This window comes from Dryobates pubescens, chromosome 22 (assembly GCF_014839835.1).
Source record: "Dryobates pubescens isolate bDryPub1 chromosome 22, bDryPub1.pri, whole genome shotgun sequence".
Lineage (NCBI taxonomy): Eukaryota > Metazoa > Chordata > Aves > Piciformes > Picidae > Dryobates > Dryobates pubescens.
This window is the reverse complement of record NC_071633.1, coordinates 14980201-15007172: the sequence shown is the minus strand read 5'-3', so window position 1 is coordinate 15007172 and position 26972 is coordinate 14980201. Positions and strand designations below refer to the sequence as shown.

General features: G+C 62.4%; 1 protein-coding gene across 1 annotated transcript; it reads right to left on the bottom strand.

Moving 5' to 3' along the window:
• Nucleotides 1–308: 308 nt before the first annotated feature.
• Nucleotides 309–26255, bottom strand: SPTB (spectrin beta, erythrocytic). The gene is made up of 36 exons (XM_054171963.1): nucleotides 26133–26255; nucleotides 19610–19810; nucleotides 18584–18735; nucleotides 17954–18127; nucleotides 17760–17851; nucleotides 17597–17677; nucleotides 17370–17485; nucleotides 17052–17164; nucleotides 16144–16331; nucleotides 15698–15815; nucleotides 14474–14632; nucleotides 14094–14396; nucleotides 13778–13928; nucleotides 12639–13506; nucleotides 12420–12557; nucleotides 11580–12339; nucleotides 11291–11493; nucleotides 11119–11209; nucleotides 10901–11047; nucleotides 10551–10814; nucleotides 10131–10346; nucleotides 9716–9805; nucleotides 9304–9579; nucleotides 8421–8551; nucleotides 7924–8128; nucleotides 7335–7709; nucleotides 6546–6790; nucleotides 6283–6421; nucleotides 6114–6198; nucleotides 5357–5553; nucleotides 5150–5259; nucleotides 4886–4967; nucleotides 1958–2127; nucleotides 1699–1872; nucleotides 1577–1619; nucleotides 309–631 (listed from the first exon to the last, which is right to left on the bottom strand). Exons 2-36 carry the CDS (start codon nucleotides 19755–19757, stop codon nucleotides 467–469), a joined length of 6969 nt encoding a protein of 2322 aa, XP_054027938.1. The 5' UTR covers nucleotides 19758–19810; nucleotides 26133–26255; the 3' UTR covers nucleotides 309–466.
• Between the last annotated feature and the right edge of the window lie 717 nt (nucleotides 26256–26972).

Below are 26972 nucleotides of genomic sequence, written 5' to 3'. Positions count from 1 at the left end.
AGGAGGGGTGGGGGGAGTGCACGCATGCGGGGGGACACGCGTGGGCACACGTGCGCATGCAGCGGGCCGGGGGCTGTGCCGTGGGGACCACCCCCCTACCCCCCAAGTCCCTCACCTTTATTTTCTGGGGTGGGGACACGCAGACACACAGGTGGAGGAGATGACGTTGGAGGTGTGCTCCCCTCCGTGTATGCACAGCCCCCTCCTCCCCACTGCCCCCCAGAATGTCCATACGCGTGTGCCCACGCACGGGGTGAGGGGGTGCCCACGTGTGTGCCGTGGGGGGAGGGGCTGGGCACACACAAGGCGTGGCCAGGTTCCTCCTCCTACCCCTGGAGACCCAGCTGGAGGTGGAGGTCACAGGGGTGGCGTGGCACACGCGGGACGGGTCGGTGCCCACGCGGGACGGGTCGGTGCCCACGCGGGACGGGTCGGTGCCCACGTGGGTCAGGTCCCCTCATGGGGGTTATTTCTTTTTTGGGAAGAAGCTGAACCGTTTCTCTTTGTCCTTCCGGGGCAGGGGGTGTTCCGGAGGTGCCAAGGTCAAGGGTAAGCTCTGGGCCTTGCCCCAGCTGCCCTGGCACTCGCTGATGGCAGCGCTCAGTCCCTGCAGCCAAGCGTGGAGCTCCTCCTGTGTGGGCACGGCCGTGGGCATCGGCTTCAAACTCCAGGTTCCTCTGGAGCCTTCCCCTGTCCCCCTCCCAGCCACCCCCCTGCCCCACATCTTCCCCGGTCGCTCATGTCCCTCTGAGCAATGCCAGCTTGCCACCATGAACTCATGGCACAGCATGTCACCCTGGGCATCACCAACCCCTCAACCACGTCCTGATGGCACCTCTGGCCACACCGTGTTCCCCTGGGCACTGTGTCCTGGTAGCATTTCTGGTCATCCAGTGTACCCCTGAGACACCACCAGCTTCCCCCACCACGTCCCCATGGCACCCCTGGCCACCCCATGGGCTCTTGGGCATTGCCAACCCTCCCACTCTGTGTTCATGACCCACATGGCTCCACCACATGCCCCGGGCACCATGTCCTGGTGGTACCTCTGGTCATCCCATGTACCCCTGGGACACCACCAGCTCCTCCCTTCATGTTCTGATGTCACCCCTGGGCACTGCTGGCCACTACCATGTCCCCCAGGCACCACCAGGGACCTTATGCCACCTCACCATGGCACCCATGGCCCCTTGGGCATTGCCAACCCCCCCAACCACGGCATTCCTGGCCACCCCATGTTCCCCTGGGCATTCACTCTATCCTCTGGGCATCTTCAGCCACTCCTGTGTCCTCTCGGGCACCACCTGCCACATTCTTTTCCCCTGGCCACTGCCATGTCCCTTGGGCACCACCAACGACCCTGTGGTCCCCTCTGTCCCCCAGTCATCTCCAGCCCATCTTGTGTCCTCCTGGGCACCACTGGCCACCCCATATTCCCCTGGCTACTACCAGCCACCCTCTGCCCCCCTGGGCACTGCTGTCCACTGCCACATCCCTCGGGCATCACCAACCACCCTGTGGTCCCCTCTCCCCCTTGGCTATCTCCAGCCTCCCCATACCCCCTCCCTGCCCTCACCTCATCCTTGCCGTGGAAGAGCCACTCGCTGCCGTTGCTGAGCCTGGGGACAGAACACGGGCGGCAGTGAGGGCCGTGCCACCCCACGCCGTGCCACCTCGTGCCAGCGCCAGCCCCCTTACCTGAGTTTGAAGACATGCTTCTTCTTCTTGTAGCCGGCTGCCACCTCGCAGAGGGCATCCCGCAGCCCCAGGGGCTCCTCGCCGTGGCACGGCAAGCCCAGTGCCCGGCTCTTGGCATCCTTGAAGAAGGCCAACTGGCCCCCCCTCAGCACGCAGTACCTGGTGCTCCACGACCTGCCGCCACAATGCCACCGTCAGCTCGGCACCTTCCTCCTGTGCCCAGGGTATCCCTGCCGGGTGCCACCGGCACCGTGCCTACCGGTTGGATGCCCGCTTGGTGGCCGCTTCCAGGTCGTGCTTGCGGCCGAGGTAGCCTTCGAGCTGGACGTTGCAGGTGCGGGCTGGCAGCGTGGCCGGTTCCTCCAGCTCGTCCCGGGGTGGCCTCGGGCTCGGTGACACCAGCTTCTCGTTGCCCACCGTCCGTGCCAGCTGCCGCAAAGCAACAGCGCCGTTACGCCGCGGCGGGGCCGCCCACCGCCCAAAGCCACGCCTGGAAGGGCTGTGCCCTCCCATGCTGGCATCTGCTTGTGGTCCGAGGTCCCCAGCGGGTCCCCCGAGCTGGTGGCTTAGCCAACTGGCGCAGGTCAGCCCCAGCTGTCACGGTCAGTGGCTCCACCAGCTCCGAGTGGTGGCTACTGGGACGTGGTCCTGCCCTGACACCCACACCTTGGGCTCAGGGTGGTGCCAGGGTTGTCCCCCTCCTAGGTATGGGGTGGTGGGGTTGAGCCAGGCAGGAAGCCCTTGGAGCTGCCTTGCTGATGTCCCCTCTCCAGTAGCATCTCCCTGTGGTTCCATGTCCTCAGTGGGTCTCCAAATTGGTGGCTTAGCCAACTAGGGGCATGCCAACCCCAGCTTGCACTGTCAGTGACTCCACCAGCTCCAAGTGCTGGCTGCTGGGAGGATCCCAACAAGCCCTGCCCTGGTACCCACCTCATGGGCTCAGGGTGGTGCCAGGGTTCCCTATCCCAGATGTGCAGCAATGGGGTTGAGCCATGCAAGAAGCCCTGGTGGTGATGTCCTCCCCACTGGGGTTTGGGGACAGTGGGGGACACAGGCTGGGGACCATGGTGCCCATCCAGGGATGCCCTCCCACACTTGCTGCACCTGGGAGCAGTGGCTGTTGGCACCACGAGGAAGTCCTGCCATGTGTCCTGCCAAGAGGGACACTGTCCCTGGCAGCCAGGAGATGCCCATGTCCCCATCAGGCTGGCAGTGCTCTCATCCCCACATAGAAGGGGACAGGAGGCTCCAGCAGACAGCAGCAGCCATGTCCTCAAGCAGGCACAGGGGGGTCTTGTCCCCAGGAAGCCAGAAGATACCCATGTCCCCAAGCAGGCAGCGGGGGACCCTGTCCCTAAGGAGCCAGATGTCATGCACCCAAGCAGGCAGAGGGGGACTCTGTCCTCAAGAAGCCAGAAGATGCTCATGTCCCCAAGCAGGTGAAAGTGGCCAGGTCCCCAAGTAGGCAGAGGGGGACTCTGTCCCTAAGGAGCCAGAAGATGTTCATGCACCCAAGCAGGCAGAGGGGGGTCTTGTCCCCAAGAAGCCAGAAGATGCTCACGCCCCCAAGCAGGTGAAAGTGGCCAGGTCCCCAAGCAGGCAGAGGAGGATCTTGTCCCCAAGGAGCCAGAAGATGCTCATGTCCCCAAGGTGGTAGAAATGGTCTTGTCCCTAAGTAGTTATTCAGGGACCCTGTCCCCAGGAAGGCAAAAGTGATCTTGTCTCCAAAGAGCCAGGAGATGCCCATGTCCCCAGGCAGGTAGAGGGATACCCTGTCCCCAAAGAGCCAGGAGATGCCCATGTCTCCAAGCAGGTAGAAGAGACAAAAATAGTCCTTGTCCCCAAGCAAGCAGAATGACCAGAGGGCAACCCTGTCCCCAGGCAGGCAGGAGGAGCAAAGAGGCTGGCAGCAAGCATGAGGTGGCTGGCAGAGAAAGTGACAATGCCCTGGGAGTGACAATAGCCCAGAGGGTGACAATGCCATGGTGAGTAATGATGTCCCACAGAATGCTGACAGCTGGTGTGGTGACAGTGCCACCCAGGGTGACGATGCCATGTAGAGTAACGATGCCCCAGGGGGTGACAATGCCATGCTGGGTAATGATGTCACACAGGATGCTGATGGTTTGTAGGGTGACAATGCCCTGCAGGGTGGTGAAGCCACATGGAGTAATGATGCCCTCACAGGGTGGCAATGCCCCATGGGATGATGAAGCCACATGGAGCAACGATGCCCCCACAGGGTGGCAATGCCCCATGGGGTGGTGATGTCTTGCAGGGTGATAGTGCCTCACAGAGTGATGGTGCCCCATACAGTGATGACATCTCTTGAGGTGATGCCCCAAAGGGTGCTGATTCCCAGTGGGGTGACAATTGCCCACGGGGTGTTGATGTCTTGCTATGTGGCAATGCCTTGTGGGGTGACAATACCCCACGGGGGACGATGATGCCCTGCAAGGTGGCAATGCCCCATGGAGTGATGATGCCTCCTGGGGTGACAATGCCCCATGGAGTGATGATGCCTTGCAGGATGATAATGCCCCATGGAGTGATGATGCCTTGCAGGGTGACAACCCCATGGGATGGAGATGCCCAGGAGATGGCAATGCCACAATGACCACATGCTGAGTGTGACCAGCCAGGAGCTCCATGCCCATGTGCCCCTGGGCACCTCTGCCTGATGTCTCCTCTGTGCTGGGGCAGAGCCAACCCCGTGCCCAGGGCTGAGTGCTTGTCAAGTTGGGTACTGTGGGTCTGGTTGGTGTCCCCATGGGTTCCTCCAGTGACACGTTGCCTTGGTGACAGCAGAGAGTGGTGGCCAAGATCAGCCACGCTGGGATGGATGCTCCGGCCCTGGAGCGCCCATGGGTGCTTGCCGCCACCAGTTTGCTCCAGCCTGGTCCTGGGGTGCTCCAAGCCACTACAGGGACGTCCTGGCCATGCCAAGAGCCGGGGTGAAGGGGACAGTGCAGCACCCAGGTGCCCACCCAGCCACTTCGGGGTCATTAAGCATTTATTCAACACAAGGCAAGGAAGGAGGCAGGGGCTGGGGGTGCTGGGAGCTGTCCACATGCCAGGGTCAAGGTGAAGGTGAAGGTGAAGGCCACAATCACAGGGTGTGCCAGGAGCTGTGGGACATGCAGGGACACGTTTCCAGGGAAAGACAAAGCTAAACTCAAGAACTGACCGGCTCTAGTCCATCGGTGGTGGGCGGAGAGGTATCTTGCGTGCTTGTGTCCTTCCTCTTCTCCTCCTCCTCCTCGTCAGACCTGCAGCAGGGAGGCAACCAGCTCAGGGACCCCAGAAGAGCGCGAGGCCCTCAACCCAGCTGGGGAAACGCAGCTGTGGTCCTTCTGGGACCTCCTAAGGGGTGAAAGCCCCGGCGTGGCAGGGCTCGACCTGCAGCCCCTCTTCATCTTCACGGATTCACTGCTCTGAAGGCTTCTCTTACCTGGCCTCCAGCTCCCCATCCAGCTCCAGGCGGTAGTCAGGGCCCTGGGCGCGCGTCACCCCCTCCTGTGCCGCCCCCTCGCGCGGCGTCCGCCCGTCCAGGAGCTCCAACTGCCCGGGGAAGGAGGCGAAGGCGTTAGGGCTTGCTGGGGATGCTGGGGAAACTGAGGAAGGGGACCAGGCACGCCCCCTCCGGAGCCTTCCTCACCGTGGTCAGCTTCCTCAGGGCGGCGATGCGCTCCTCCCAGGTGGCTGAGGACTTCTCGAAGGCCTCGTGCCGCTTGAGGAGCTTCTCCACCGCGTCCACCGTCTGCCCGTAGTCGCTGCTGGCCAGGTAGGGCTCCTGAGCCATCAGCCACGACTCGGCCACCGAAGCGTCCCGGGAGAACTGGCACACCTCCAGTACTGTGGGCAGGGATGGGCAGCGTCAGACCCCAGCCACCACCAGCACCACCAGCACCGCCGTCATCAGCCTCACCACCGTCATCATCACCACCATCACCATCACTGCCATCAACATCACCACCATTAAGCCACCATCATCACCAGCAGCACCACCATTACTATCACCACTATCTCCATCACCACCACCACTGCCACCATCATCACCACCACCACCAGCACCATCATCACTATCACCACTATCTCCATCTCCATCACCACCACCACTGCCACCATTACCATCACCAACATCACCACCACCAACAGCACCATCATCACTATCACCACTATCTCCATCTCCATCACCACCACCACTGCCACCATTACCATCACCATCATCACCACCATCATCACCAGCAGCACCATCATCACTGTTGCCACTATCTCCATCACCACCACCACTACCATCAACATCACCATCAACAGCACCACCATCAACAGCACCATCAACACCACCACTATCAACATCACTACCAGCACCACCATCCCCACCCCCCCCCGCCAAGCTCCACCAGCACACTCACGGAGCCGCAGCCTCTCCCATCGCTGCTCCCACGTTTCCATCATGGCTTTCCTCTTCTCCACCACCTCCACCAGCTTCTCCTTGATCTGTGACAAAGCATCATCACGAGGTGTCCTTGGTGGCACCGTGTCCCCCCCGGCCCCACCCCCAGTCCCAGCTGCTGCCCTCACCTCAGGCGAGTCCTGGTGCTTGCGCTGCAGCAGCTTCTTGCCCAGCTCGATGCAGGTGGTGAAGTTCTTGCCCCGGGCATCCACCTCCGCTCTGATGCCTTGGTGGTACTTCATGAGCAGCTCCACTGAGGAGACATCCCTGGAGAGACAGAGGGGCCCTGCCGTCAGCGCTGCCCTTGGCACCGGGCTCCCCCAAACGGTGCCACATCGCACCCAGCGGCGCCAGCTGCCCTCCAACGGTGCCAGGCGCCGCGCAGCCGTACCTGGGTTTCTCCTGCGTCTCGATCTGCCGCACGGTGCTCTCCATCCAGGAGAGCAGGTCCCGCGCCATGCTGAAGAAGCGATGCCTGTCAGCCGTGTCCACCAGCCGTGCCCGCCGCCCGCTGCACGCCTCCAGCAGCTCTCGCAGGGCTCGGGCCACCTCCTGCTCCTGCTCCTGGATGCCAGCTGCCTTCTCCCCGGCGTAGGCAGTCTGCAGCCGTGAGGCCGTGTCCCGAAACTGCTGGACCTGCCCCGTGGAGTCGGAGAACGTGGGGATGGAATCATGGAATCGCAGAATGGGTTGGGTGGGAAGAGACCTTCGAGATCGTGGAGTCTCCAACCTTTCACCCAGCACTGCCAGGGCACCACTAAATCATGGCCCTCAGCACCACAGCTCTGCAGCTCTGAAAGCCCTCCAGGGATGAGGGCTCTACCACTGCCCTGGGCAGCCTGGGCCAGGCCTTGACAGCCCTCAAGGAGAAGAAATTGTTGCTCATGCCCCTGGGGCAACTTGCGGCCATTTCCTTTTGTTCTGTCACTTGTTCCTTGGCAGAAGAGCTCAACCCACACCTGGCTCCAACCTCCTTACAGGGAGTTGCAGAGAGCCAGAAGGTCTCCCCTCAGTCTCCTTTTCTCCAGGCTCAACACCCTCAGCTGCTCCTCCCCAGCCCTGTTCTCCAGACCTTTCCCCAGCTTTGTTGCCCTCCTCTGGACCTGTTCCAGCACCTCAGGATGCTGAGTGCTGGTGGTGCTGCCAGGACATCTCCACCAGCCCCACGGTGCATCCTCACCTGTGTCTCCAGCAGCTGCAGGTCCCTCTCAAAGGCGCTGTGCATGCGGTGGAAAGCCTCCACCGTGCCAACGTCCTCGCCCAGGTCCTGGGGCAGCTCCTGGCGCCGGGCAGCGATGAGGGCCAGGAGCTCGGTGCCATCGTAGAAGTACTTGTGGAGGTCATGGGAGGCAGCGAGGAGCTGCATGCGGGTGTCTATGAGCTCCAGGAGGTCAGCCCAGCTCTCGTTCAGGCCATCCTTCCACTCAGCCATGGTGGCTGCCTCCGAATGCCCTGCATCGATCAGGTCCTCGATGGTGAGGTTGACGCGGTCCACGCGCTCCTGCCCCACGCTGCCTGTCTCCCGGGCGAACTCCCGGAACTTCTCCCTCAACAGCTTCATGGAGAGGACAGAAAAAGCCAGCCAGAGAATCATAGAGTTGTTTTGGTTGCAAAAAAAAACATCCCTGGAGGTGTTTGAGACCCTTCCCCAGCTTCATTGCCCCTTTCTGGACCCACCTCAGGACCAGCTGAGTTTGCCCTCCCCCCAGACAAAAAAAACCCAAACCGCTTTTGCATCACCCCTCCTACCCCAAATCCTCCTCACTCACCGTGACGTGATCCAGATCCTGCCCCATCTCCTGGGAGGAGGCGACCACATCGCGCTCGGCAATCCACTGCTCCAGGTCTTCCACCTCCCGCTTCAGCTGGAAGAGGCGGGACATGTGCTCCAGGCGCCGGCGGCGCTCCTCGGCCGCCTCCTTCAGCCCCGCGTAGTGCTTGTCCACCTGGCCCTGCAGCCGGATGATCTGCTCCCTGCGCGGCCCCGGCACACAGACACCCCAGTTCTCACCCGGCAAGAGACGGCCCTCAGCCACCCATCTCACCAGCGTGGGGGCGGTGGCTCCTCATGGTTAAGCACTAGCTTTGTGTTCCCACCTCCCCCCGCCCCGGCCCGTGTCCCCTCTCTGCCACCACCTCCCCGCTGTAGCCTTGGTGGTGCCACCCAACTAGGGCAGCAGACAATGCTGTCGGAGCTCCCACCGACCACCCACCGCCATGGGGTCGCCCCAAGGGACAAGGGAGAGGTGGTGGTGGTGGCACCTACCCCTCAGGGTGGCCGGCAGAGAGCAGCTGCTGAGCCCTCCCTGCCAGCTCCTTGATGGTCTGGCCGTAGTCCTCGATGGACCTCTGCTGCCGGATGTGTCTCTTCAGCATCACCGAGCCGCTCTCCTCGTCCTATGCCACGGGGGACACCAGTACCCATCAGCACTGGCACGGCCGTGGCACAGGGACCACGGTCCAGCCCCAGTGCCCACCCTATGGGTATGTCTGATGCAGTGGGGAGCTCAGCACAGGGAGCATGACACGGGGTGGGGTGGCACAGCTTGGCACGGGATGGGGAGACATGGGATGGTGAAGTGTGGGATGGGCTGCAATGGTCAAGCGTGGGACGGGGTGGGAGGAGCTGTGATGGTGTGGCATAGGGTGGCAGGGATGGCATGGTGTGGGGGGTTGAAATTTCCCTCCCAATATTAACATTAACATTTTAAAAGCATAGCCTAAAACTACCACACATGGCATGGGATGACCTGTAGTGACACAGCACACTGTGGCATAGGTGGCATAGCATGGCATAGTATGGCATGGGATGACTTCTAATGGCATGGCATAGAGTGGTATAGGTTGCATGGCATGGCATGGCATTGGGCTGCATGGATGGCATGGCATTGCATGGATAGCATAGGACTGTAGAGCGTGGCATGGGATAGATGGCATGGATGGCATAGGCTGGTAGAGCATGGCATGGGATAGATGGGATGGCATGGGATAGATGGGATGGCATGGGATAGATGGGATGGCACACCATGTTACCAGGCAAAATTTAGCATCACCCACACCATAAACTAAGTTGACTTAGGATGCCCCAGCATGGCACAGCCCTGAGCCCTGCCCAAACCCCAGGGGCACCATGAGGAGCCACCCCTCACCTTTGGCTTCTCCTCAGCTCCCATGAAGAGCTCCTGCTCGCTGACCCAGGCCTCGGCCTCGCTGGCATCCTGGTAGTACTGCTGAGCCTCGCCAGCCTCCCTCAGCCGCCGCTGCCGGGCAGCCGCCTCTGCCCGCAGGGCCTCCCACAGCTCCTGCAGCTCCTGCACCTTCTTCACCAGCTCTGGCCTTGCCTGGTCACCACCAACCACCTCCTCTCCCCGGCTCAGCACCTCAGTCAGGCGTGGGGCATGACCTGCCAGCTCCTTCTGCAGCGTCTGCCAGTAGGGTGGGTGGTCATCAGAGGGGTCACCCATGGTTTGGGTGGTCACCATAGGGGTCACCCATGGTTGGGGTGGCCCCAGGGGACCAGCAGGGGTGGTGTTTGGGTGTTGATGCTGCACCACAGCTCACCTCGTTCCTCTTGGTCAAGCGTTGCACACTTGGGAGGTCGGTGCCATGCTCCGTTGACCTTGCCAGGGGCAGCCTTTCCTGTACCCAGAGCTGTGGGCAAGGGCACCCACTGAGCACCACATGGCACCCATGGGTGCCCCCCAGCACACCAGATCCCACCACACCAAGGATCAAGGAGTCATGGAATTGTTTGGGTTGGAAGAGACCTTGGAGTCCATCATTCACCCAGCACTGCCAGGGCACCACTAAACCATGGCCTTCAGCACCACATCTCCACGGCTTTGAAACCCCCCCAGGGATGAGGACTCCACCACAGCCCTGAGCAGCCTGGACCAGTCCTTGACAACTCTCGAGGGCAAGAAATTGTTCCTCATGCCCGACCTAAACCTCCCCAGGTGCTCCCCTGGATGCTCACCACCTCATCCTCCAGATCCCTCTCAAGCTGGTACACAGCTTTGGCGTTCTCCAGCTCCTTCCTCCTCCTCTCCAGTGGCTCCAGCAGCTCAAGGAATCGCTGCCGGAGCCTCTGCTCCTGTCCTTCAGCGTCTGGCACATCCCCAGCAGCTGGGGGTGCCTGACTCTCCAGCTCCTCCAACTCCTTCATCCACGTTCTCACTTGCTCTTCCAGTCTCTAAGTGGAGGAGAACCACAGGAGGTGAGGAGCAGAGGCAGCTTCGTGACCCCCAAGCCACCAGTCCACCCTGCTTGGCAACGCGACCCAGCACCTCGCACCCCAACCGTGGGGCAGCACAACCCTACTCAAACCTCAGGCTGAAGCATCACCACCACCCTTCCACCCCTGCAGCGCCGTCCTGGCCCCGCACCACCAACCCACCGTCAACCTCTTCAGCAGCAGGTTGGTGGCGCTGAGGTCCTTGGCTTGCTCGGTGGCACGCAGCTCCTCCTCCGCCCGTCCCAGCAAGCTCTCCAGCTCTCCACAGCTCCGGGCGTAGAGCTCGGCTCGGCTGGCCTCGAACAGCTTCTGTCCCTTCTCCTCGGCCGCCCGGCGCATCCCATCCCAGCGCCCGCGGAGCTCCGACAGCCGCTGCCTCACCGCCTGGCCGTGCTGCGGCTTCCGGCTCGCCAGCTCCTGCCCCTCCTGCCGGCGACACCAAAGCGGTTGGTGGCCATCACCCGTCGGCTGCACGCCACCCTCCCCCCCACCCCTCCAGCGCCACCACCCACCGTCTCGATCTTCTCCAGCCAGCCCTGGGTGGGTGCCAGCTCGGCCATGAAGGCTTGGTGCTTCTGCCACTTGCCGTGGAGGCCACGGGCACCGCCGTAGGAGACGTCCTGCAGGGTCAGCATCTTGTCCTCCACCCAGGCGTCGAGCTGAGGGCAAGAGGTGTCAGAGCTTGCCTGGTGGGAACCCCCTGGTGCCACCAGCCATGCCACATTCCTACCTCCCGGCAGCTCTGCAGGAAGGTCTGCAGCTCGTGGTTGTCCTGCAGCAAACCTGCTGCTTCCTCTGCCTTGGCCACGACAGCTCCGTGCCTGGAAGGGCGACCAAAGGCGGTCAGCAGCAGCCCTGCTACCCACATGCTGCCCACCCCACCTGTCCCTCCCCACACTCACCGCTGCTGGAGAGCCTGGCACTTCTCCGTGATCTTCTCGGCAAAGATGTTCCCCTCAGCCACCAGCTTGGTGCCGCCAGCCACCACCTCGGGGACCTTCTCAGTGCCGCTCTCCATGCCGGCACGGAAGTCCTGGAAGCGGCGCAGGGCGGCAGCCGAGCCCTCTGGCGTGGTGGGCAGCTCCAGGTGGGCCAAGGTGTACTCCTGGGGGACACAACGAGGGGTCAGCACCGTTCTGGGGGCACCTCCAAGCCACGGCCGCCCCTCCGGCACCCACCTTGAGCACCCACCTGGTTGGTGAGGAGGATCTCCACCTGCTTGGCATCCCGGAGGAACGCCTGGAAGTCCCGGCACTGAACCAGGAAGCGGTGACGGACATCTGCCATCTTGGCCAGGGCAGCCCACCCGGCTTCCACGCCGCCCAGGCGCTGCCGCAGCACCTCATACTCAGGGTCCTCCTGCTCTCCCAGGACCCTCTCCCCAGCTGCCACCAAGGCAGTGAAGGCATCAGCGTGCTCCTCCACGTCCCGCCGGGCAGCCTCGTGCCGCTGCAGCATCTCCTCCGCCTCGGCCAAAGAAGCCGGCACCTCGTCGGTGGCCGCCACGGCTTTCTGAGCTCCGAAGAGCCAAGCTTGGAAGTTGTCCAGGTCCTGCAGGAAGCTCCGGAGCTGCCCAACTTCCCCCAGGGAAGCCGCTCGTTCCCCCAGGGCCCCCTGGAGCTCCTCCCAGGCGGCCACCGCCGCCTCCAGCCGCTCGGTCGCTTCTCTGGCCACCTCTGGCCGTTCCTCAGCCACCTGCTCAGCTTGGGAGCGCAGGGTGGCCAGACGGTCTTTGGTGGCCTCCAGCTCCCGCTCGATGCCATAGAGCTTGCGTTGGGTGGCCAAGATGCCGGCCAGGTCCCGGCCCAGCTCGGCGGTGGCCTCCACCACTTGGACTTTGCTCTTCAGCCACTGCCGGGTCTCCTCGCTCTCCAGACGGTAGTTGAGGAGCCTCAAGGCCGAGCCCACCGCCCGGCGACGCTGTGAAACCAGCTCCTTGAACTGGTCCCACCTGCAAGACAGAGATGGGAGATAGCAGGGACCAATGGCCCCGGCATCACCCACTCACCTTGCTGTCCCCTGCCACCCTACCTCTTGTTGAGCTCCTCCCGGCACTGCTGGACCTGGGGGCTGCGGGGATGTCTGCTTGCCACCAGCCCGTCGGCTGCCTGGTTGATGGTGGCAACCTGGGAAGCCATGGTGGCCATCTCCTGCTCCAACCCATCCAACCTGTGGGGATGACCCGGTTGAGAATGGGCCTATACCTCGAGACACGGCATGGTAGCACCACCACCACCACGGAAACCCTACCTGTGCTGTGCTACATCCAGATCCTCCAGCGCCTGGGGGACCTCCAGCTGTCGCAGCCAGGTCTCCTTGGAGCCCATCCAGAGGTGACAAGCGTCGCTCTCCCCAAACACAGTGTAGAGGTCAAGGGCGTCCTGCAGCTGCCGGCCACGCCGCTCGGCCATGGCGGCCACCTCGGCGTACAGCTGCCGGAGGGCCAGCAGCCGGTTCTGCGCCTCGGGGCCGGCACGCAGCTCCGGTGGGAAGCCCTCAGCTTGTTGGGCCAGCTTCTCCAGCTGCTCCTGAGCTGCCCCCAGCTCCTCCAGCAGCTCCCGGTGCTGCCTCAGCAGGACACGGGTATGGGATTCATCCTGCCCCAGCTCCTCACTGCCCGCTCTCCGGCGGGCATCCTGCAGCCCCTCTGCCAGCTCCTCTGCTTCCACCTGGAACTGGAAGAAGCTCTCGGCTTTCTTCAAGCCATGTCGGCGGGACGCAGCCCGTTCCTCCAGTTGTCCCCACAACGCCCTCACCGCCGCCCCCCGCTCCCGCAGCTGCCCGGTTGCCAGCCCCACCGCCGCCAGCCCCTCGCCCGTGGCCAGCGCCTGCTCCAAGCGGGCACCCCGGCTCTGCAGCTCGGCTTCAAAGGCAGCGTGGCGGCGCTGGAGCAGCAAGACGCTTGGTAGGTCCTTCCCAAAGTCCAAGGAGGAGTAGAGCTGCTCCTGCTCCTTGATCCAGCTCTCAGCTTCGTCCAGCTCCCACAGGCAGGTCCAGAGGGATCGGGATTGCTCCAGCAAAGCTCTCCTCCGGGCTGCCAGCGCCTGCAGCTCCCGGCGGCACAGCTCGAGGTGGCTCACACGGTCTCGGATGACTTTGGGGTCACAAGGACGGTAGCCTGGATAAGGGGTGAGGTGGGCACCCATCAGCATGGCTTCCCTCAGCTGTACCATGATCTTGGCTCCCCTTGGCCATGTCATGATCTTGGCTCCCCTTGGCCATACCATGGCCCTGGCTTCCCTTGGCCATACCATGGCCCTGGCTTTCCTTGCCCATACCATGGCCCTGGCTTTCCTTGGCCGTGCCGTGGTGCTGGCTCCCCTTGGCCGTGCCGTGGTGCTGGCTCCCCTTGGCCGTGCTGTGGTGCTGGGCTATGCTGGGAGGCTTACCCTCGGTGTCGGCGAAGCGCAGGGCAGCGGCGCTGATGGCTCGTGTCCTCTCGGCGTGGAGGGCCATGTCACGCTCCAGCAGCCGGTGGGTCTGCAGCAGCTCCTCCGCTTCCAGAAGGTGCTTCCCGGATTCAGGTGATGCCAATTGCACCTGCGAGAGAGACCCAGCTGTCATCTACTGCCAGCTCTGGCTGCTGGCACCCATTGCTACCCAAAAGCCACCACCAGCACCCCAGCATCTCATCTACCTGGGCAATAGTGCCCTGGTGAGACCAACACACCCCACCCACAGCGGTACCCAGCCCCCACGGCTCACCTTGACCTCGTCCATCCAATCGATGCTGTGCAGCATCTCCTGGAAGAGGTGCTGCAGGGCCAGGTTCATCTCCAGGCGCTGGCGGCGAGCGGCCAGCAGCTCCAGGAGCTGCTCCCAGAGCCGCAGGATGTTGTCCTTGCGCCCGTTGATGCGCTGGACGTCGTGGTAGCCCTCCAGCTCCAGCTCCCTGGCCACGGCCACGATGGCCTGCACCCGCTCCTTGTAGGCCGCCGTGTCCGTCTCGATGGCCTCGTGCTTCTTCTTGGCCGCCTCCACCGCCGACAGGTCCTGCCCGAAGTTGTCCTGTGCCGGCACAAAACCCACGGTGAGGCCCTGCTGGGGGCGCTCCGGTCCCCAAGGGCGGTCGGCCCCGGCCTCACCTGGGCCACCAGCCGCTGGTTCTCGCTCAGCCAGGCTTCCCTCATGGCCGCCTTGCGGTCAAAGCGCCGCGCCAGCTGCTCCAGCTTCTCCTGCCGGATCAGCTCGTTGCGCAGCGCCAGCTCCCGCTCGTGCTCCGCTTTCTCCAGCTGCTCCCAGGCCTGCGGGAAGGTGGCCACTGGGTGAGGGTGGGACCCACCTCCCGTGTCCCACCACCCACCTGTGTCTGGTTCTGCTAGCGAGCCTCAGCATCACCCATGGATGGAGGACCTCAGCCTCACCCAGGATGGAGACAACCTGGCTCAGGATGGACCTGAACTGCCTTGAGAGGTGGGCCTCAACTGCCTTAGGAGATGGACCCAACCTGCCTTGGCATGGACCTCAGCTGCCTTGGGATATGGACCCAAGCTGCCTTGGCATGGACTTGAACTGTCCTAGGGCCTCAATTGCTTCAGCAGATGGACCCAGCCTCCCTTGGGATGGACCTCAACTGCCTTAGGAGATGGACCCAACCTGCCTCGGGATGGACCCAGTAAGCCCCAGGACCTGATGTGCTAGATCTGGACTGCCCTAAAATGGATCAAATCTGACCCAGGAGATGGACAGAACTTGCCCTAAAATGTGACCTGTCCAAGGAAATGGATCCAGCTTGCCTCAGGAGATGGACCTGGACTGCTGTTGGATCTGAACTGCCCTTCAGATGGACCCAACCTGACCAAGGATGGACCCAAACTGCCCCAAGGCTTGAACTGCCCTATGTGATGAACTCAACTTGACCCAGGAGATGGACCCAGACTGCTCCAATAAGGATCTAAATTGCCCTGGGATTAACCCACCCTGCTCTAAGATCTGACCTCTCGCAGGAGATGGATTCAGCCTATCCCAGGAGATAGACCTGAACTACTACAGGAACTGAACTACTACAGCCTGACCTGAACTGCCCTGAAATGGACTCAACCAGCCTTGGGAGTGGGACCCAACCTCTCCTAAGACCTGCCCTGCAGCAGGAGATGAACCTGAACTGCCTTTCAGATGGACTCAACCCAACCCAAGACAGATCTGTGTTACACTGGGGCAGACCCAACCTGCCCTGGTGGACTGACCCTCCCAAGCAGCCTGGGGAGCAAAGGCCAGAAGAAGAGGCAGCTGCCCACAGGTCACCACAGGAGGAGCCACATGTCCCCATGGCATGGCCCGTGGCCAGGCTGCCAGGCCAAGCTCCATACCCGGTTGATGTCGGAGACCAGCCGGCCCTCGTGCGGGGTGTAGACGCGCTGGTTGTTGGCCCTCATCCGGGACTGGATGGTGAAGAGCAGCACCTCCAGGTTGCCCTTCTCCTGAAACCTGCCCCACAGAAAGAGCTCAGCCCAGGGACACCCACGGGTGCCCAAACCCCACCAGGATCACGGAATTGTTTTGGCTGGAAAAGCTCTTGAAGACCATAGGAGTCCAACCCTTCACCCAGCACTGCCAGGGCACCACCAAACCATGGCCCTCAGCACCACATCTCCAGGGCCTGGAAACCCCACCAGGGATGGGAGCTCCACCACCACCCTGGGCAGCCAGGGCCAGGTCTTGACAGCCCTCAAGGGCAAGAAATTGTTCCTCATATCCAACTTAAACCTCCACACCACTACATGGCCAGAGGGTGTGGGGGTTCAGGGGTCCTTACTTGGGGGGCTTCTCCACCGTGCGGTAGGTGCTGAAGGCTTGGAGCTGGTGCTGCACCCCGGCCAGCGAGTTGGCGAAGCTGCGGCTGTTGAGGGAGGCGATGGTCTGCTCGATCCAGGTCAGCAGCTCAGAGGCCAACCCCCCATAGCCCTCAATCATCCTCTCTGTCTCCTTGGCGTGCTCGATGACCTGCGGTGGGGCAAGCGGTGGGTGTCAGCACCACAGCAGAGCCCACCCCTGGCCACCTCATTCATAGCATCCCAGCATGGAGGGGCTTGGAAGTGACCTCTGGAGATCACCCAGTCCAAGCCCCCTGCTCAAGCAGGGCACCCCCAGCAGCTTGCCCAGCAGCGCAATGCCCAGGGGGGGTTACAAGGACACTCCACAACCTCTCTGGGCAGCCTGCTCCAGGCCTCCAGCACCCTCACCCCAAACAACTTTCTCCTCAGCTTCAGAGGCAACCTCCTGCCTGCCACTTTGTGCCCTCTGCCCCTTGGCCTGGCCCTGGGCACCACTCAGCAGAATCTGGCCCCAGCCTCTTGCCCCCCACAGCTCCTTTAGTTCTTGCTGAGCATTGCTCAGCTGCCCTCTGGGGCTGCTCTTCTGCAGGCTCCACAGCCCCAGGGCTCTCAGCTTTTGCTGTTCCCAGAGCTGCTCCAGACCCCTCAGCACCTTCAGAGCCTCCCCTGGGCTCTCTCCACCAGTTCCCAATCTCTCTTGAACTGGGGAGCCCAGAACTGGAGCCAAGACTCCAGCTATGACCTCACCAGGGCAGAGCAAAGGGGAAGGAGAATCTCCCTGGACCTGATGTCCACACTCTTCTTTGTGGCCCCCAGAAGACCATTGGCCTTCTTGGCCACAAAGGCACAGAGCTGGCTCATGGGCAACTTGACCAGTGCCATCCATTACCTTGCCCAGGCGCCTGCCTTCCACCTCCAGCGCCTTCATCTTGGAGAAGTAGTGGTAGAAGGCCACCACGTAGGTGATGATGGACTTCTCATCAGGGTTCTCCGTGAACACATCTGCTCGGTGGAGGAAGAGGCATCAGTCCTGACCCCCCCTCTGCATCACCTGAGTGCCAGCAACCCCCCACAGCTTCATCAGCTCCCTTCTTTGCTCCCACCCAGACCATTTGTCCTTCCATGGGGTGGAAACCACGTTCCTCCAGAGGTTCTGGGCATGCCCCAGTGTGCAGTGGGGCAGGAGGGCTGGCAGCAGCAGCCTCACCTTCGGGGTCAAGGAGTGGGGTGATGCCCAAGTGCCGCTCTGCCACGCTGAACGCGTGCTCCAGGTTGTGCCGGGCGTTGGATTTGGTCAGGTTGTGGAAGTCAACCAGCTCAGGCCTGGGGACAGAGGGTGTGGCACAGTGGTGACATGTCCATGGGGCACTCCCTGGTGCCATCACCACCACCACCACCTCAGCACATCCTGTTGTCCACCACCCTGCCACCTACCTGTGCCTGTGGATGAGGGCATTGAAGGCCAGCCCGTCCTTCCAACTTGAGGTGAAGTTGGTGACGTTCACGTGGGGGTACCTGTGAGGGGGACAGGGTGGCACTGTCACCCTCCAGGCACTCCTGGTGCCCAGCAGGGTGGGGGGTGGGTCCCAGCACCTACCCTGCTGTCTTCATCTGGCACCAGAGCAGCAGCGCGTCGCGGGCGGAGCGCGTCTCCTGGCCCTCCTGCGTCTGCACGATGATGTCCTGGATCTGGGGGGAAAAGGACATCCCAGGGTTGGAAGAGGACATCCATGGAGGCAAGCTCCTGCTGGGGAAGGAGCCACGAGGTGCCCCTCATCCGCCCAGCCCCACCTGGAAGCGGAGGATGATGGTCCAGATGAGGCCGAGGACGAGGCGGTGGTTGCCATCCACGATGTCGTGCGAGCCCATGTTCTCCAGGTGCACCCTCTGCTCCTTCAGGAACTGCAGCGCCTTGTCCACGTTCTCCAGGCAGTGGATCCGCATCCGGCCCTTGGTGGGCTTGGGCTGGGGCATGGCGACGCTCAGCACCTTCCCTTCCCCCATGCCAACCCCCCTCCTGCCCAGGGATGACTCCACCACGCCCCTGCTGCCACCTCAGCCATGGCTGGGGGAGTCTTGGCCAACACCAAGGTCCCTGCTGCCACCTCAGCAACGCTGGAGCCTTGGTTAACACCAAAGCTGGCCAAGCTGTGGGGGAGCACCAGAGCTGGTGGGGCAAGGGATAGCATGGGAAGGCAAGGATTGGGAAGGCAAGGATTGGGAAGGCAAGGATTGGGAAGGCAAGGATTGGGAAGATAAGGAATAGGCAGACAAGGATTGGGAAGGCAAGGAATAGGAAGACAAGGAATGGGAAAACAAGGAATAGGCAGGCAGGGATTGGGAAGGCAAAGAATAGGCAGACAAGGATTGGGAAGGCAAGGATTGGGAAGGGTCCTAGGCTCTCCAGGATAAAAGTCCTACCAGAAGTTCTCCTGACAACACCTCCAGCAGCTTGATGAGCACCCTCCCATCCCGAAGGTCCATGTAGAGGTCCGAGATGCGGCAGGTGACACGAGCCAGGTGCGAGTTCACCCACTTGGTGAAGGTTTTCTTCTGCACCGCCTCCCGCTCATCTACAAGGGAGGCAGCAGGGCACAGGGTGAGCCCCCACCGACAGCAAGGACACAGAGTCACAGAGTCAACCAGGTTGGAAGAGACCTCCAAGATCTTCAAGTCCAGCCTATCACCCAACCCTAACTAACCAACCAGACCATGGCACTGAGTGCCTCATCCAGGCTCTTCTGAAACACCTCCAGGGACCTCGACCCCACCACCTCCCTGAGCAGCCCAGCCCAATGGGCAATCTCTCTGTCTGGGAAGAAATTCTTTCTAAGCTCAAGACTAAACTTCCCCCTGGTGCAGCTTGAGACTGTGTCCTCTTGTTCTGGGGCTGGGTGCCTGGGAGAAGAGACCAACCCCTTCCTGGCTACAACCTCCCTTCAGGGAGTTGGAGAGAGCAAGAAGGTCTCCCCTGAGCCTCCTCTTCTGCAGGCTAAGCAACCCCAGCTCCCTCAGCCTCTCCTCACAGGGCTGTGCTCCAGACCTCTCCCCAGCCTTGTGCTCCAGACCCCTCCCCAGCTTTGTTGCCCTTCTCTGGACTCCTTGCAGCATCTCAGCATCTTTCTTGAATTGAGGAGCCCAGAACTGGACACAGGACTCAAGGTGTGGTGTAACCAGTGCTGAGCACCGGGGCAGTATGACTTCCCTGCTCCTGCTGGCCACACTATTCCTGATGCAGGCCAGGATGCCATTGGCCTTCTTGGCCCCCTGGGCACACTGCTGGCTCATGTTCAGCTGCTGTCAACCACTACCCCCAGGTCTCTCCCTGCCTGGCTGCTCTCCAACCACTCTGTCCCCAGCCTGGAGGGCTGCCTGGGGTCGTTGTGGCCAGTGTATAGAACCCCAGGAGTACCCCAGGAGAAGACCCAGCCAGGGCCCAGCTCTGACCTGCCAGGGCTTTGATGCGGGAGCGCTCGAAGAGCCGCGCGGAGCTGTTGTCGTTGTCCAGCTCATCGTCGGAGGCGTCCCAGCGCACGTTGATGCGGCTGTAGGGCTGCTGCAGCTCCAGCTGCTCGTAGTCGTTGGCCGAGGTCATGGTCCCCACGGTGTCCCCCGGCCGGGTGGCCCTTGGCTAGCGGGAAGGAGCCCCTGAAGGGACGGGAGGGAGGCTGCAGGCATCGCCGCGGTGCCGGCGGCGGCTCGTCGGCCGTGCCGCACGCAGGGGGATTTGCGGCTCAGCGCGGCGGCTTAAGCTGCTCAGGAGGATTTAGCCTTGACCCCACCCAGGTGTTGGGGGGCACCTGGGTGCTGCAGGCTCAGGGCTGCGTCTCGCTGGTGTGAAAGCCTGGGCCAGGCCGTGCCGAGCCGCGCCAAGCCATTCCAAGCCGTGCCCACGATGATGCTTCCCCCCACAAAGGGTCCTGCTTGCCTGCATGTATCTAAAAACAGGTTCCCAAGAGTACTCCCCCAACCCTTGGGTGCTCCCAGGGGGGAAAGGAAGGTGCTGCTGGCACCCACCTCAGCTGCCAATGCGTGCCAAGCCGTGCCGAGCCGTGCTGAGCCATGCCAACAGCAATACTTCCCCCCACAGGGGTCCTTCTTGCCAACAAGGATCCAGTTCCAGGTCCCTAAAGGTGTCCCCCCCAGGCTTTTGGTGCTCTCAGGAAGAGGGAGAATTGTGCTACTGCCACACATCTCAGCTGCTAACCTGTGCCAAGCCATGCCAACCCCTGCCAGGCCATGCCAGCCCTTGCCAATGGTGATGCTTCTCCCCACGGGAGTCCTGCTTCCCCCAGCATGCAAAAGCAGGTCCCCAAGGGTGTCCCTTTAACTTTTGGGTGTTCCCAGGGTAGGGAAAGTGGGTGCTGCTGGAACCCACTTCAGCTGCCAATGTGTGCCAACCCATGTCAACCCATGCCATGCCATGCCAACAGCATTTCTTCCCCCTACAAGGCTCCTGCTTGCCCACCAGCATCCAAAACCAGCTCCCAAGGGTGTCCTCCCAACCCTTGGAGCGCCCCCAGGAAGGGGTGAAAGGGTGCTGCTGACACCCACCTCAGCTGCCAAGCCATGCCAATCGATGCCAAGCCATGCCAACAGCGATGCTTCCCCCCACAAGGGTCCTGCTTGCCCACCAGCATCGAAAACCAGGTCCCCAGGGGTGTCCCCTCACCCTTGGGTGCTCCCAGGAGGGTGAGGCGGGTGCTGCTGGCACCCACCTCACCGCCTTCGTCAGCACCCGGGGCCCAAAGCAGGTGGCAGCTGCCAGCGAGGGGGGGGCCACCCACCCCCGGGGACATTTGAGACACAGATAGGACGTGGCCGGTATCTAAAAATGCCACCAAGCAGCTGTCGGAGGCTGCTGGGGCCCCTGAGGGGTGTGGGGAGCTGAGTTAGAGCCACCCCCAACCATAACTCCCCCTTGGCACCCCGGCGCCTTGGCACCCCTCAGCCATGGGTGCTTGGCACAGCCCGGGAAATCCCGGCTGTCCCCGAATCCCTGGTGTCCCCAGGAGCTGTGGCCGCCCCACGGGTATCCCAGGGACCCCCCCCCAGGGAACCCCCGGCGGGCAGCTGGGGTGTTATCAGGGCTGGCAGCGCCGGGCTGGGCTGGGCTGGGCTCTGCGCCCTAATCGCGGGCACCCAGGCAGGGCTTTGGCTCCCAGCTCCTGCAGCCTGCGGGGACACAGCCCGTGTGTGAGCAAGGACAGGCAGAAGTGTGTCAGAGCCTGCAGGAGCACACGTGGAATCGTGGAACCATGGAACGGTTCGGGTGGGAAGGGACCTCGAGAGCTCATCTCGTCCAAGCCCCCTGCAGTCAGCAGGGGCAGCCCCAACAAGATGTTGAATGTCTCCAGGGATGGAGCCTCAAGCACCACCTCCCAGGGGAAACCTATTCCAGTGTTCCACTGCCTTCATGGGGCAGAACTTCTCCTAAGGTCTAAACTATTTCCTAAAGTCCCAAACTTCTTCCAGAGGTCCAAAACTTCTCCCTACTGCCCCAAAACCTTCTTCCTAACATCCAAAGCTCTTCTTCAGGTCCAAAACTTCTCCCTACTGCCCCAAAACCTTCTTCCTAACATCCAAAGCTCTTCTTAAGGTCCAAAACTTCTCCCTACTGCCCCAAAACCTTCTTCCTAACATCCAAAGCTCTTCTTCAGGTCCAAAACTTCTCCCTACTGCCCCAAAACCTTCTTCCTAACATCCAAAGCTCTTCTTAAGGTCCAAAACTTCTCCCTACTGCCCCAAAACCTTCTTCCTAACATCCAAAGCTCTTCTTCAGGTCCAAAACTTCTCCCTACTGCCCCAAAACCTTCTTCCTAACATCCAAAGCTCTTCTTAAGGTCCAAAACTTCTCCCTAATGCCCCCAAACTTCATCCTAAGATCCAAACTTCTTCCTAATGTCCAAGGAGCTGAGCCCCAGGAGAGGCTTTGGGGCTCCAGAGGGGAAAGTTTGCCACAGAGGGGGTTGGAGGCACCTTCAGCAGGTTAGCTGATTGCCATCAAGCTGAGTGGTACAGCTGACACTCCTGAAGGACAGAAACCCATCCAGAGGGACTTGGCCACGCCTGAGAATTGGGCCCAGGTGAACCTCCTGAGGTTCTATGTGTGTGAGCAAGGACATGGAGGAGCCGGGCAGAGCCTGCAGGAGCACACATGTGCGAGTAAGGACACAGCAAGGGCTTGTCAGAGCACACACATGTGAGCAGGCTGCACAGGAGCATGTCAGGGCACACACTTGTGTGAGCAAGCACACACAGGAGCATGTCAGAGCACACACAAGTGAGCAGGGACATGCCAGACTATGCCAGAGCACACACATGTGAGCAGGGACATGCAGGAGCATGTCAGACCAAGCAAGAACACACACATGTGAGCAGGGACATGCAGGAACATGCCAGGGCACACACATGTGAGCAGGGACATGTCAGACCAAGCAAGAACACACACATGTGAGCAGGGACATGCAGGAGCATGTCAGACCAAGCAAGAACACACACATGTGAGCAGGGACATGCAGGGGTATGCCAAAGAGCACACACATGTGAGCAGGGACATGTCAGACTATGCTAGGGCACACACATGTGAGCAGGGACATGCAGGGGTATGCCAAAGAGCACACACATGTGAGCAGGGACATGTAGGAGCATGCCAGAGCACACACATGTGAGCAGGGACATGTAGGAGCATGCCAGGGCACACACATGTGAGCAGGGACATGTAGGAGCATGCCAGAGCACACACATGTGAGCAGGGACATGTAGGAGCATGCCAGGGCACACAGATGGAGCCAGGCCCTGCAGGAGCCTGCAGGACATGGAATCTCTGCCAGCACACTCCAGCAGGCACCTAGAGCGTGTGCCCTGCAGCAAAAGGACACTGGGGACCCCACATCTGGGGACACCCCAACAGCAGCAGGGGCTGCCCCAGGCGCTGTGACCCAGATGGGTGTGTTGAATTGTGTTGGGTCTCTGCAACCTGCCACAGCCAGCTGAGCTTCCCCACCACCACCACCATCATCATCACCACCACCACGGTGGGGCCAGCACACTACCCAAGGAGGAGGGTGAGGAGAGAGAGGAGGGAGGGGAGGGAGGGGAGAGAGAAGAGGGAAGAGAGAGAGAGGAGGGAAAACAGGGAAGGGAGAGAGAGGAGGGGGAAGAGGGAGAGAAGGGAGAGAAGGGAGAAGAGGAAGAGGAGGGAGGGGAGGGGAGGGAAAGGAGTGAGAGGAGGAGATGACGCTGAAGCAGGGCCCAAGGGAGCTGCCAATGTGCATTTGGCACGCGGGCACTCGCTGACCCTTTAAATCTCCCTCCACCGTCACCGGCGCCTTCCGAGCAGCCCCGGCTGGCACAGCCGTGCCTGGCACCTGCCACCCGGGCACGGTCACTCCGTCCAGAGGGACAGGACTGGCAACACTGGGCATACTGGGAATACCAGCCTTGCCACCGTCGTCCTGCGGCCAGCCCAGTGTCGGGCTGGCAGCTCGACGCCGTGAATCAGCACTTCCCAGTGAGGGCCTGGCATGATGCCATTGCCAAGGTCCCCCTCATGGGCACGCTGATGTCCCCTCAGCACCCTAACAGCATCCAGGGCAGCGGTTTGCCACCCGTGCCACCCCCCCCCCCAGTTCAGCCCTCGCTGCCACGGCATGCTGCCAAAACACCAGAGCTCACCGGTGTCCCCCCAAACACCCCAGAACAGTCACCGTGCCACCTCTGCCTGCAGCCTGGCAGCTCCTTTGCCCACTGCTCCCAGGGCAGCCCGCTGGGAAGGGACAGGAGCCTGGGGACATCCCCACAGCCCCACTGCCAGCCTACCCGGCACGTGGCCAGGGCTGGAAGCAGATGGTGCTGCTGGGGCATGGCTGTTGGGCACAGCACGAGGTGGTTGGGGCTGGCGTGGCACAGTATGGGCATGGCATGATGTGACATAGCCCGGTGTGGAACGGTACGGTATGGCACAGCACGGCATGGCGTGGCATGCAGTGGTATGGCATGGCATGGCATGGCACAGCGTGCCCCAATTCCAACCACGCTGGCATTTCGGGTTCCCCCATGGCTGGACTCAGATGCCAGCCGTGCCAGGCCTGTCCCATGTCACCTCACCCGCCAGGCGGTGACATGCACACACGTGCTGCCCCCCCCTTAACATTTCTGGCTATAAATAGACACCTCCCCTTGTGCCTGGCATGGGCACAGCTCCCCCCTGCCTTCTTAGAAGCTGCCCACCCAGCCCCTGAACCTCCTTGCTCACCCCCAAACCACCAGTTAGGACCCCCCAAATCACCAGTTAGAGCCCTAAAATCGCAAGTTAGGGGTCCCAGAGCAGCCAAACGCTTCAATACAGTCCTCTGTGGGGGGGAGAGGGGTGCCAGCACCCACTGGTGTCCCCTTGGGTTGTCACCCCTGCAAAGGCTCCCCTGGTGGCTTCACTCCCTGACTCCAGCAGCTGGGAAATGGGCCCTGGGTGGCCCTCAGTTTATTGTGGTGGTGGGCAAGAGGGGGGGACGGTGTGTGTCCCCCACCACCTCCAGCCCATGAGCATCCTCCCACCATTGCCACACCGGGATGAGGAGGTGGGGGAGGGGGGGAAAAGGGGGAGACACAACACAGGCACAGCAGCCAGAAAACTTCCCAGTAGCTCCCAGTTCTCCCAGTTGCTCCACAGCCACGGACAAAGCAAGCTGTGGGTGATATCCTCCCCGCCCAGCCCCACCACGCCACACCGACCCGTGCGGCAGGACTGGGAGCACACAGGATCCCCCCGACTTGCAGTCGTCCCCCCCACCCCCAGCCGAAATGTCCCCAGGGTGTCCCCAGCACGTCACCGCCGCTCGCCCGCCCCGTCCTTCCCGGTAACCATGGGGAGAGTAACACGGGGGACACGCGGGGACGCGAGCAAAAAGGGGGCTCTGAGCACACCCCCCGGAGGGGTTCCCATCCCTGAACCAAACTTTGCTTTGCAGCACCCCCGTCTCCCCCAGACCGTGCCCGGTGTCCCCAGGGTGGGCAGCGTGTCCTGGTGTGTCCTCTCCCCAAACTCACTGTCCCCAGGACACGCAGTGTCCTGGTGCCCCTCCCCACCTCCACCCCCGGACCCGGTGTCCCCAGGGTGGGCAACGTGTCCCAGTGTCCCCCCAAACCCGGTGTCCCCAGGTCAAGCAGTGTCCCGGTGCCAACCCAGTCCCGGTGTCCCTGGCACAGGCAGTGTCCTGGTGCCCCCACAAACCCGGTGTCCCCCCAACTTCTCCCCAGGGAGCAGCACCTCTAGGTGCCCCCTGCTCCCCCCACCCCCCCAAAAAAAATCTCAGTGTCCCCGGGGCGGGCAGCAAGTCCTGGTGCCTGCTTTGTGTCCTCACCCCCAGCCTGATCTCCCCCGGGACGGACAATACGACCTAGTATCCCCCCAAAACTCGGTGTCGCGGAGATGGCCGGTGTCCCGGTTCCTCGTCCCCCCCGTTCCCCCTGCCCTAGACTCAGCGTCCCCGGGGCTGGCAGCTTGTCCCCGGGGACCAGCTCCTTCCGTTACCCTCCCCAAATCCGGTGTCCCGACGGCGAGCACTATCCCAGTGTCTCCCCACTTCTGCCGGTACCCTCCGGTGCGTCCTCCCCTCCCAGGGCGGCACATCCCTGGTACCCGCCGGTTTGTCCCCGCCAGGGCAGCATATCCCCGGTACTCTCCGGTGTCCTCCCTCCCAGGACGGCATATTCCCGGTACCCTCCGGTGTGTCCCAGCTGCTACCCTCCGGTTCGTCCCCCGCCAGAGCAGCACATCCCCGGTACCCTCGGGTTTGTCCCCAGCCAGAGCGCGACACATCCCCGGTACCCTCCGGTGCCCCCCCACCCCCCCTACCAGGGCGGCACATTCCCGGTACCCGCCGGTATGTCCCCCCTTCGGTACGTCCCCCATAGGGCAGCACATCCCCGTTGCCCTCCGGTAACACCCGGGGGCTGTCGCGTTTCTCACCTGCACGGGGCTGCGGGTGGAATAACGGTAACGGCAACGGGCCCGGGACCGGAGCCGGGACCGGAGCGGGGCGGGGGGAGCGCAACCGCCCTGTCCCGGGATATAAATAACATTATCTGGGCGCGCAGGGACATTCCTGCCCGGGGCCAACGGAGCTGCCCGGCCCAGATAGCCCCGTTCCCCCCCCCGACACCCCCGGGAGGGACGGGCCCAGGCGGGCGGGGACGAGCTGCCCGCCCCGCAATGCAGCACAGCGGCCCCCCCCGGCCACCGCCGCCGGTACCGGGGAACACGGAGAGGCGCAGCCACCACCCGCTGCTACGGTGGATGGAGGGGTAGGGCGGTGTTGGGAGAAATCAACCGGGAAGCAGTCGGTAATCTGGGTTGGATATGCCGGGCAGCCCCCGCGGTGAGCCCCCGGTAATTCGGGATGGCCCTGATGGCCTCTCCGGTGAGCCCCTGGTGACTTGGATTGGCCCCATTGCAGCTCCCGCTAATTCGGGTTGGACCCACTGGCTCCCTGGAGACCCCCCCCGGTAACTCGGCATGGACCCGCTGCTCCTCCCGGTGAGCCCCGGTAATGTGAGCTGCGCCCCTCGCCCCCTCTGGTGAGCCTTCGGTAATTCGAGCTGGCTCCGTTGCCCCTCCCGGTGAGTCCTTGGTGACTCAGGCTGGACTCCTGCCCACCGGAGAGGCTCCGGTAGCTCGGACTGGCCTCGTTGCTCCTCCTGGTGAGCTCCCGGTAATTCGGGTTGGCCCCATTTCGCCCCCCTCCCCCCGCTAACCCGGGCTGGCCTCGGTAGCCCTCCTAGTCTGGCCCCCTTGCTCCCCCACGCGGTG